General features: G+C 36.3%; 1 protein-coding gene across 1 annotated transcript; it reads left to right on the forward strand.

The window, feature by feature from the left end:
• The first annotated feature begins 5368 nt into the window (after nucleotides 1-5368).
• Nucleotides 5369-5554, forward strand: LOC115873560 (keratin-associated protein 20-2-like). Its single transcript, XM_030888854.1, has one exon. It carries the CDS (start codon nucleotides 5369-5371, stop codon nucleotides 5552-5554), a length of 186 nt encoding a protein of 61 aa, XP_030744714.1.
• The last annotated feature ends 7552 nt before the right edge of the window (nucleotides 5555-13106 follow it).

The raw sequence follows: 13106 nt of genomic DNA on the forward strand, positions 1-13106 counted from the left end.
ACACATGATAATAATGACACTGGGTCTAATCATTTATAAACTAGAATGTGGAAAACATATATGGTTCATAAGCATCAAGGCTTTTCAAACATATTCCTGGAGGACTAAAAAATCGATTTAACAATATGAAAAATAATCCATCATATTCAGAGAATATAATGGATATAAAACAAGTTAAACCAAAAATGTAATACATATTTCAACTCCTGTATATACTCAAATATAAGCTGATCCAAATATCAGCTTGAGGCACCAAATTTTGCCAAAAAGACTGCATTAACAATGTGCTGAAAAACTCAGCTTATACACAAGGTATATATGGTGATTCATCACATTATATAAATGGGTGAGAGGAATTCAACTGATTAAATACAAATTAAAACTAAGCCAAGAATTCTTTTTCAACAGCCCATAAATGAATGATGGAATACTGACATAAGCAAAATAGTGTGTTTTAAGAAGACTTCATTCTGTCTAATAACTCAAGATAGTTATGACATTACGTAAAGAAAATTAGTGAGACGCACGAGTCTGTGGTTTTCTCCACCCACTGCTGAGGGTGTATAAAAGGACTCTGGCAGATGGCAACACTCACACCAACGATACCTGCTCCCTGCTCTTCAATTAAACCTTCCACTCCTGTCACCATGTGCTACTACGGAAACTACTATGGCGGCCTGGGCTATGGCTATGGCCTGGGCTATGGCTATGGCCTGGGCTATGGCTATGGTGGCCTGGGCTACGGCTATGGCTGTGGTTATGGTGGCTACGGATTCAACCGCTTCCGCCCACTGTGCTATGGAAGATACGGGTCCTATGGCTTCTACTGAGGAATTCCCAAAGCTGCTCAGACTATTGGCCACATCTTCCTATTTTCCTGGCACCGTCTCCTGTTTCCTTCGCATGGGAGATCTTAACCTGTTTACAAAACTATCTTGAAAAAATTTCAATTCCATATGCACCATTTGATTTATCATTAATAATTTAACTGTCTTATTGTTTGTAGAGAATAAATCTGTTGACATTGTACTGTCTTCCAAATATCTTTTAAAATTAGTTTCATCTTTCATGTGAAATAAATAAATAAAATATCTCACTACAAATATTGCTTTATTACAATTATATAGTTATCTTCATGAGCTTGGCTTATAAGTATGTGTATCTGGGGTTGGTTCTTCATGTGCCCTGGTGTTTATGCATCCATCTTTGTATACAAACTAAGCAACGGGCAAAATGTGCATATCTAACTTTCAATGCCGAATGTCTGGTAAGTTTGACCACAAATCTAATCTATAAGGTGGCAATACATCTATTTCACAGCCTCCTAAATCTATATTCTCATCGGCACTCTCCTATGATACTTTATCTCTGACCCTAACTACATGGTGATGCTGCTTAAAAATTAAAAAAAAAAAAGTTAAAAATAAGAATTCCTTACTTCTGTGAAATAGGCATGAAACAGCAGCAAGTTTGGGGTGCTCACATGAAACACCAACTTTCTAAATTTCTGGCCATCATTCAAACCTAGTATCTCACTACCTTTTTAGGATGCTAATCACAGGCTTGAGGGTCCTCAAGACAAGCTTATTTAATGAGCTTCAACTTCCTACTGCCCCTTTGATATTTATAATTGGGTTTTGAATTAATAATAGAGAATACATTATGCTTATGAATGTAGAGTCTTTATAATAAAAATAAATAAGTAATTAAGTTATGCACAGGGTGAGGCCTGATAGGTCTTCAACCAGAACACCAATGGACTCTTGAATGATCAATCTTCCTAAGATCACCTGTTCTTACCAAATAGAAAGTGCTCAACAACATTGAAACTCCTCTGAGTCTCAGAGTTCAGGCCTCTTACTAGCTTCTCCATGTGACCTTGACAAACTACATTATGACCCTGATGCTAGTAAACCTTGGTCTCCTAAGCTAACCTTCATGATCTAGACAATCCCCAATCATTAACCTGAGCTGTAGTCTCAGGAATAGTGGGGTTAAATATTAATATTTTTGCTATACCTTGCATTGTGCATAGAGAGAAAGATGGAAAGACAAATAAAGACTCACAGAGATCCTCAAGGAGATGATGGGCACAGTGGCTGCAACAATGGACTTAAACATAAGAACAATTATGAGGATGATGCAGGACTAGGCAGTGTTTCATTCTGTTGTACATAGTTGTGTACATTCTGTGTACATTCTGTTGATGCACATAGTCCCATCCCACCTGCCCTTTTTGGACTCTTCTTTCATTCTCCAGTGATAATCCCATCTATAGGCTCAAATACCCATTCTGTTTTGCTTCTTAACTTCCTTTTGGATGTTAGATAGAAAAATACAAAGTCTGTGACTACGGAAAAGAAAAAAAAGACTTAGAAAGAACCCTTTTCTGGTTACGATGTGTCTAAAAATAGAAATAGTTCCTCCCAACACTATATGTTATTATGCACACACATGTACACACACACACATACAGGATATCCTACGATTTGCTTGTTCTCTTATCAAAGGCTTAGAAAATACCTCTTCAAACTGAGTAGTTGTATTTTATAGCAGAGAATTTAAATTTGCATATATTTGTATGCTTTCGGTATTATTAGAAATTCCATGGTTCTCAATTTCTTAAAAACAGTCATCTAAAGTATGAATACAGTATTATCATATGAAAAAGTCACAATAATGTTTCAATTGGTGAATATAATGAACAAATAGTAATTTTAAATTTATTTATTCTACACATAAAATTTAACAATTTTTAAAAAGGTATAATTCATTTTACTCTACAAAATATACAATGTGGAACAAAATACTCTTTTTAAAAAAATGATATATTTTCTCGGTATCAAATTAAAATCAATTATAGACTAAGCACTACCAAATGTATACCTTTGTTTGTCTGCAAGTAATTTGTCTTCTCCTCCTTTTTTTCCCAACTACATTCCTCTACCATTGTCCTAGGCTAGAGAAAATTTAATAATAAAATTAAAATATAAGTTAATTAGCTCTATCAAACTGAAGCAAAAACTGTAAACAATGGAATTAACACCAATAATGTTGGTTATACTTTATTCTTCAGCCTATATTGTCTGTGACACAATTATTTAATTCTCTCATGTAGTATACAAACTGCTAAATACACAACAAAAATAAATTGGCCTCTATGTTCTTCAGTACAACTTTAGTGACAAAAACTGTTAAGCAAGACTGACTGATCATAGAATTATATTTTTATTCATCAAATCTATTCTCTCCTTCTTCACCTTAGAAAAAGCTTGAAGCCCACACTCAAATTGACCTAACCTAGATTATGTTGGCCATGTTCCCAAAGAAATGCAAACCTATTTTTGTAAGACATAAATGCTGGAATTGTATGAAACTGAATTTTTGTAGTTTGCTTAAACAATGTTTTATAGCGATCATTTTCTTAGATACATGTAGAAGTATACAAACCGGCACATTTAAGATTTTTCAAGACAATAATACTGGTAACTGTGAAAAACTGGAAATAATTTAAATGACTATCAAGAGTAAAATCAGTAAATAAATTGAGATCTAGTTTCATATTAACATTTCCATAGCTCTACACAAATAACATATATTCTACTCTTGTCCTTTTAATTTGACCAGGTATGTTCATTCTCTTAAAGATCTTTTCATAAGTTTATTCTGCTACTTTTTCATGTTGTCTTGAAAAATTATCATAGTAATCTTAAAAATACCATGTAGTGAGGAATGGGAGGCACATGGCCCAAAATATCATATACACACATCGATGAAAAGTAATCACATTGCAATAGTTATCCAAAAAATATACAGAGCATAGGGATTTACATATAAAGATTCCAAGTGTGTGATTCCTTTTGTTCAAAAGCTAAAATTTAGTGAAACATTTCTATAGTTTCAGAAATCAGAATGTTACACATAGGGCTGCTTCTAAATGGAGAAGCCAATTGGGGTCCTAGAATGGCTTGAATATTAGAACCAATCATTCACTGAACATTCTGCAAAGTCTATACTAATGTATCTAATTCTGTATTATACAAATAGGCTACAAAATTCCTGGATAACTTCTATTATCATTTAATTCCATTTTTTCTTCAAGTTTGAAGCCCAACAATGTGTTTATAAAGTCCAAACCATAAAAAGGAAGAAAGAAAGAAACTCAAGGAGAGTCTAGCTCAGTGGAGCCCTGGTAGTGTAGACAGGTGCGACCCATAGTGACCTTATGCACAACAGAATACAACATGGTCAGGTCCGGTGCCATCCTCACAATTATTCACATTGGTCTGCTACAAAGAAGGTCAGCCTTTCTGACCATCAGCCACACTCAAAGGAACAGCATCATTCATGGTGATGTGGAGGGGCACTGCAAAATAGGATGGCCGTTGACAAGGTGGATTGACACAGTAACTCCAACAATGGGCTGAATAAAGGAAAAATTGTGAGGACATAACATGACCGGGCAGTGTTTCTTTCAGATTCACACACGGTTACCATGAGTATGGAATTGACTGCATCGCATCCAATAAAGCAGCAAAAGATTACAGTCTCAGAAACCCCAGGATGTAGGTTCTGCTCTACCCAGTAGGGTGTCTTAAATATGTGTATATCCAGAATCAAACTCACTGTCATTGAGTTGATTCTGATTCCTAGAGAGTTTGTAAGGCAGCACAGAAGGTGCCCCTGTGGTTTTTTAAGACTGTAAATGTTGGCAGAAGTAGAATGCTTGCCTTCCTCCTATGTGCATATATATGCATACATGTATAATGTGTTTTATAAAGAAGTTTAAAAATATAAGTTTATAGTCAGTTCACAGAAATCATTCTGTCAGAAACACAATCTATTAGAAAAGGCTTTGTTTAGCTGAAAATACATGGAAAATTAGACAGACTTTGGACATTAAGTAATTTCCCCCTTCTTGGTAACCACAACCCATTGAGTACATTATAATGTCAGATTGTATAATAGAATGAGCAATGGACCATTCCTGGAAATCCACACCTGTGTACAAATTATATAAAATTCAGCCGAGACTTGCATACTTTGTGGAATTCCATTTAAGCTCATGATATCAAGCAAGTGGCCATATGTAGAGTGAACAAAAGAGTTAAAAATAAATAAATAACTCTTATTAGAGGCACATGAGTTGACAATATAGCAAGCATTTTGTTATGAAGGTTTCATTTCACTTTACAATTCAAAGCATTCAAAGATCTCTAATGAAAATTAGCATGAACTATGTGATAAACACTGTCTGTGGTTTTCCTCATCCATACTGGAGGGTATATAAAAGACCCGGTGCAGATGGTAACAGTCAATCACAGGTACTGATTCCCTGCTTCACACTAAATCTTCCACTCCTGACACCATGTGCTACTACGGAAACTACTATGGTGGCCTGGGTTATGGCTATGGCGGCCTGGGCTACGGCTATGGCCTGGGCTACGGCTATGGAGGCCTGGGCTGCGGCTATGGCTGTGGCTATGGTGGCTATGGATACAACTGCTGCCGCCCACTGTGCTGTGGAAGATATGGGTTCTATGGCTTCTACTGAGGAATTCCCAAAGCTGCTCAGTCTATTGGCTACATGTTCCCTGTTTCCTGGCTCTGTCTCCTGATTTATCCACATGACAGAGATTAAAATATTTACAAAACTACCTTAACAATATTGCAATTACATATGTAGCATTTGATTCATCATTGTTATTTGAATCATCCTGTTCTTTGTAGAAAATAAGTCTGTTGACATTATATTGCCTTTCTGATATCTTCAAAAATGTTTTCTCATCTTTTGTGTGAAAAATACATTAACAAATAAACTATTACCAGAATTTTTGCTATATTACATTTAAATTTTTATCTTCATTAGATTGGCTGCCATATGTGTGTCTGTGGGTGATTATTCATGTGCCTTAATGTTTAGACATGCGGGTTGTTATATAAAATACACAAAGGACAAAGTGTGCACATTTATTTTTCATTGCCACATAAGTTTCATCATAAATCTAATCTATGTGATGGCAATATATCTAGTTCATAGCTTCTTATTTCTCCATTCTGATTAGTAGCCTCTCTTTTTGTATTTTATCTTTGATCCTAATTACATGGTGATGTTGCTTTGGAGGTCAAAAGTTAAAAGGAGAGTTCCTTAATAGTACTAAATAGGCATATAAGAGCAGCAAGTATTGGGTGTTTACATGAAACACTAACCTTCTGACTTACTGGAAATTATTCAAGGCTAGTATGTAAATATTTTTTCAGAATACTAATCACAAGCTGGAGAGTCCACAAGACGAGATTTTTAAGTGAGCTTCACCTTCCTACTGCCCATTTGGTATTCACAACTCTAGATTTGGAATTGAGAATAGAGAATATATACTATGCTTATGAATATGTATGCTTTATAATAAAAATAAATAAAACCAAGTTATGCACAGAATGAGGTCTGATAGGTCTCCAACCAGAAGATCAATGTTATCATGAATGATCAATCTTCCAAAGAGCACATTTTCTTCACAAATAGAAAGTTCTCAACAACACTGAAACTGATCTGAATCTCAGAGTTCAGGATTCTTATCAGCTTCTCTATGTGACTATGAGAAATTACTTCATGTCCCTGATTCAAGTAAAAATTGATCTCCAGTTGATCTTGCATAGTCTGGACAACCCCTAATCCTTGATTGTAGATGTAGTCTCAAAAATAATGGGGTATGCAAAAAATATTTCTCCCCCTACCTTGCATTGTACAAAAGAGAGAAAGAGGCCAACAGAGAAAGAGAGAGATACAGAAAGAGAGAGAACTTTGTGGTGATAACTTGCCCCCAAATAGAAAGAGTGACATCAATTTTTTTCTAACACTGTTCATGATATATTGATATGTAGATATGCTGTAGATATGCAGATATAGGGTCTCTTAACATTGGCCTCTGCTATTTTATAAGGCTTGGAAAATATCTAGTTCATGATGAAGAACCAGTAGCATTAAAGGTAGAAGCCCTAGCTGCAGTGAAAACACAAGGGTCCAGAACATGACAAATTGTCCATTAAAATGTTTCATGAGCTGATTCAGTGCTGGAAACACTCACTAGTTAGTTTTTGCCAAGGAGTTTGGGAGAGAGCTAAATGAACAATGACATGAGGGAGTTCCGTATTTGTTCACATTCCTAGGAATGGAGACCAAAGCATGTGGAACAGTATTATGAACATCATAAACAAGTAAAATTTTATCAAGAGAATTCAAGAATGGTTGCAACAACACATTGAAAAAAATATGATACAAGCAGCAAGCTGCTTCTACAGTGTCAACAAGAGAACCAAGATTCAATGACAGAGGACCACCTGGTCCTAACGGCAGTCATAGACGAGGCAGAGGTTGAGCTCCCACAGAAAGCAATCTTCAGAATGCTGCTTGGAGTCATACAGGGCATGGGGGAGGTATTACAGAAAAAGGATGAAATGACAGAGGAAATAGAGGCCATGCACCAAAGGGAAATACAGGAGTTAAGACTTTGCCCAGAGAATGGAGGAGGCAGAAAACTGCACCAGTGACCTAGAGGATTCACAAGCAGAAATGAATAAACGTAAGAAAAAGTCTAACAAGTCCATCAGAGAAGCTGAAGAAAACCTCAAAGCTATGTCTGACACTATGAGGAGGAACAACATCAGAATTATTGGCTTGCTAGAGGAATCCAAATCAAGGAAACCAACATATCCAAAACAGTGATGGGATGCTTGGAGGAAAACTTCCCTACCTTAATAAATGAAAACCAGTCAACTATCCAGTAGGCCAAAAGAACGCAAACTAGACTGAATCCCAAGAAGAAGTCACCAGGATATATAGTTAGCAAACAATTAAACTATGAACTAAAGGAGCAAGTTATGAGAGCAGCTGGGTAAAAACTGGCAACCACAAATAAAGGTAAGCAGATAAGAATATGCTCAGACCTATCAGCAGACACTAAGAAGAGGAGGAGACAGGGGAGCAGCATATTCTGAACATAGCAGAAAACCAAAGAACATTCTTTCTAGCCAAATTATCTATCAAAAATGATGGAGAAGTGAGAGTCCTTCTGGACAATGAAAGTCTCGAAGAATATGCTGAAAGCAACCCAGCACTACAAAAGATCCTCATTGACCCAGTATGGGCAGAAGAGCAACACTCACCAAGCACATACAAGAAACCGCCACACAGAACAACTCCACCCAGAGACCATCAAAGGGAAAACAGCTCCCAAGATAACACTGGCTCAACGATGGAAAGAAGGCAAGAATGATCCACAAACACACATATGCACAACGCATGGAAAATAAATGGAGGTAGGAAACCACCCAATACAAGAGGGATAATATGACATCACAGAGTCCACAGATAGATGTATTAAGCCCGAATACCAATGGAATGAACTCAGGCTTTAAGAGACAGAGACTAACAGACTGGTTTAGAAAACATAACCCCTCCATCTGCTGCCTACAGGAGACACATATCAACACTACAGACAAAAATAGGCTGAGAATCAAAGGCTGGAGAAAAACATACCAAGCAAACAAGAATTCAGAAAAAGCAGGGGTGCAATCCTAATCTCGGATAAAATTGACCTCAAAGTGCAAACCATAAAAAGAGATAAGGATGGGTACTCTATAATGCTCAAAGGAGCAGTACATAAAGAACCACTAAGCATTCTAAACATTTACTCTCCAAACAAGTATTCAGCGGAATATGTCAATCAAACACTCCAAAAGATTAACAAAGAAACCCCAGCCTGAACAATTATAGTAGGTAACTTTGATACAGCACTATCTAGAAAGATAGATCACTTGAAAAGAAATGCAACAAGGAGGCTAAATATATAACACGACAATTAGACAATTTGACCTGATACATATCTACAGAGCTCTCCACCCAAATACAAAGCAATTCATTCTTTTCAAGCCCACATGGCACATATACAAAAATAGACCACATGCTAGGGCATAAGTCGAACCTACATAAACTTAAGCACATTGATATCATACAGACTTCTCTGTCTAACCACTGTGCCATAAGATTGGAAGTCAACCAAAGGAAGATAAAGAAATCAAGGGCAAATAATTGGAGAATGAATAACTCTGTACTGCAAAAGGAGTGCATACTGGCACAGATCAGAGATGATATTAGGACATTTCTAGAAACCAACGAGAATGAAAACATGACATGCCAAAACTTATGGGACACAGCAAAGACAGTCATCAGAGGAAGCCTCATAGCATTACATGCACACATAAAGAAGGAGAGGCTTAGGTTGATACACTGGCACAAAATTTACAGCAACTAGAGCACAGTCAACAAGACAATCCAACTAACAACAAAAGAAAATAAATAATAAAAATTAGGTCTGAAATTCAGAAGAGAGAAAATAAAACTATGGGGAAAAAATCAATGCATGTAAAAGGTGGTTCTTATAAGGATAAATCGAATTGACAAACCTCTCACAAATTTGATCAAAGAAAAGAAAGAACATATTTCAATAGCAATGATCAGTGATGAAAGAGGTGATACTACAACGGACCATACTGAAATCAAAAGGATAATTACACAATACTATGAAGGACTGTACTCCAATGAATCCAAAAACTTGGAAGACATGGCCAAATTCTTGGAAAAACAATCCCTCCCTAAATTATCCCTAATGGCCATCAAGAACCTCAACAGATCCATATCAATGGAAGATATAGACAAGGTTATCAAGGAATTACCAACCCCAAAATCACCTGGACCTGATGGGTTTACAGGAGAATTCTATCAAGCATTCTGGGAAGACACCAATCCTACACAAACTCTTCCAGAACAACAACAACAAAAAAGATGGCAAACTCCCAAATTCCTTCCATGTAGCTAGTATAACTCTGATGCCTAAACCAGACAAGGATCCCACAAGAAGTGAGAACTACAGACCAATTTCCCTAAAGAATATTTAAACAAAAATCCTTAACAAAATACTAGCCAACAGAATACAAAAGGATATAAAACAAATAATTCACCATAGCAAATAATTGGAGAATGAATAACTCTGTACTGCAAAAGGAGTGCATACTGGCACAGATCAGAGATGATATTAGGACATGTCAAGAGGAAAGAAAATGTTTTCTACCTGATTGTGGTAACATTGTATAATACTGCTTGATGTGATTGAACTATGGACTGTTATTATTTCTGTAATGACTCCCAATAAAATGATTAGAAATGAAAAACAAAACAAAAAAGCAAAAAATAAACTAACAAAAAAGAATGGTGCATCAATTTTAACCTTAATGTGTGCTACAGGCCCATTGATAACATCTTATGGGACAGTTGACTATGACAAAAGGAAGCATAAAATATACTTTCTGCCAATAAGATGGCTATATACCATCTGGAAAGAAGAACATAATAGAAAAAAGCAAAGGGTTCATAAATAACACTTAAATATATTTACACATGATAATAACTTGACTCAGTGTCTAATCATTGATAAACTGGAAACTGGAAATATATATGATTCATAAGCAACAAGGCTTTTGAAACATGTTCCTGGAGGAAAAGAAATTCTATTTAACAATATGAAAAATAATTCTTAGTTTTTAGAGAATATAATGGATATAAAACAAATTAAACCAACAATGAAATACTTATTTCAACTCCTGTATATACTTGAATATAAGCCAAACCAAATATCAACTTGAGGCACCTAATTTCACCACAAAGACCACATTTAAAAATGTGCTGAAAAACTCAGATTATACACAAGTATACATGGTGATTCATCACATTACATAAATGTGTTTGAGGAATTCAACTGATTAAATAAAAATTGAACCTGAGGCAAGAATTCTTTTTCAACAGCCCATAAATGAATGATGGAATACTGACATAAGTGAAATAGTATGTTTTAAGAAGACTTCACTTTGTCTAATAGTTATGACTTTATCTAAACAAAATTAGAGAGACGCATGAGTCTGTGGTTAACTCCACCCACAGTTGAGGGTGTATAAAAGGACTCTGGCAGATGGCAACACTCAGACTAAAGAAAGCAGCTCCCCGCTCTTCAACTGAACCTTCAACTCCTGTCACCATGTGCTACTACGGAAACTACTATGGAGGCCTGGGCTACGGCTATGGCCTGGGCTATGGCTATGGAGGCCTGGGCTACGGCTATGGCCTGGGCTATGGCTATGGAGGCCTGGGCTGCAGCTATGGCTCTGGCTATGGTGGCTACGGATTCAACCGCTTCCGCCCACTGTGCTGTGGAAGATACGGGTCCTATGGCTTCTACTGAGGAATTCCCGAAGCTGCTCAGCCTATTGGTCACCTGTTCCCAGTTTCCTGGCATTGTTTCCAGTTTTCTTCGCATGAGAGATCTTAACCTGTTTATAAAACTATCTTGAAAAAGTTGCAATTCCATATGGTTTCAAAAAGTAGTTTCATCTTTTATGTGAAAAAACATGAATAAACTCTTTCACTACAAATATTGCTTTATTACAATTATAAAGCTACCTTCATGAACTTGGATTATATGTATCTGTGGTTATTTCTTCATGTGCCTTGGTGTTTATGTATCCATCTTTGTATACAAACAAAACAAGGAGCACAGCGTGCACATCTAAATTTCAATGCCGAGCATCTGGCAAGTTTGATCACAAATCTAATCTCTAAGGTGGCAATACATTTATTTCACAGCCTCCTAAGTCTATATTCTCATCGGCACTCTCCTATGATACTCTATCTCTGACCTTTACTACATGGTGATGCAGCTTCAGAGCTCAAAAGCTAAAAATAAGAATTCCTTACTGCTACGAAATAGGCATGTAACAGCAGCAAGTTTCGGTGCTCACATGAAACACTAACTTTCTAAATTTCTGGCCATCATTCAAAGCTAGTATCTCACTACCTTTTTAGGATGCTAATCACAGGCTTGAGGGTCCTCAAGACAAGGTTTATTTAGTGAGCTTCAGCCTCCTACTGCCCCTTTGGTATTCATAGTTGAGTTTTGAATTAATAATAGAGAATACAATATGCTTATGAATGTAGAGTCTTTATAATAAAAATAAATAAGTAATTAAGTTATGCACAAGGTGAGGTCTGATAGGTCTTCAACCAGAATATCAATAGACTCTTGAATGATCAATCTTCCTAAGATCCCTGTTCTTACCAAATATAAAGTTCTCTACAACATTGAAACTGATCTGAGTCTCAGAGTTCAGGACTCTTCCTAGCTTCTCCATGTGACCAGGACAAACTACATTATGACCCTGATGCTAGTAAACCTTGGTCTCCTAAGCTAACCTTCATGATCTAGACAATCCCCAATCAGTTACCTGAGTTGTAGTCTCAGGAATAGTGGGATTAAATATCAATATTTTTCCTATACCTTGCATTGTGCAAAGAGAGAAAGACGGAAAGACAAATAAAGACTCACAGAGATCCTCAAGGAGAAGGATGGGCACAGTGGCTGCAACAATGGACTCAAACAGAAGAACAATTCTGAGGATGGTGCAGGACCAGGCAGTGTTTCGTTCTCTTGTACAGAGGGTCACTATGGGGCGATCCCCTTGATGCGCATAGTCCCATCCCACCTGCCCTTTTTGGCCTCTTCTTTCATTCTCCAGTGATAATCCCATCTATAGAGTCAAATACCCATTCTGTTTTGCTTCTTAACCTTCTGTTTGATTTTAGAAAGAAAAATAAAAATCTGTAACTAAGGAAAAGAAAAAAAAAAGACTTAGAAAGAACCCTTTTCTGGTTATGATGTGTCTAAAAATAGAAATAGTAACAACATAATTTCATCCAACATTACTTGTTATTATGCACACACATGTACACACACACATATAGGATCTCCTATGATTTGCTTGTGCTCTTATCTAAGGATTAGAAAATGCCTCTTCAAATTTGAGTAGTTCTATTTTATAGCAGATAATTTAAAATTTGCATATGTCTGCATGCTTTTGGTTTCTTTAGAAATTCCATGGTTGTCACTTAGAGCTTTACTTTTGTGACGAATTGTGAAGAATTTCTTAAAAACAGTCATCTAAAGTATGATTACAGTATTATCATTAGAAAAAGTCAGTAATAATATTTCAATTTATGAACA

Source organism: Echinops telfairi, unplaced genomic scaffold, assembly GCF_000313985.2.
Source record: "Echinops telfairi isolate 266 unplaced genomic scaffold, ASM31398v2 ScPeMD7_7469;HRSCAF=8507_0, whole genome shotgun sequence".
NCBI classification, from domain to species: Eukaryota; Metazoa; Chordata; class Mammalia; order Afrosoricida; family Tenrecidae; genus Echinops; species Echinops telfairi.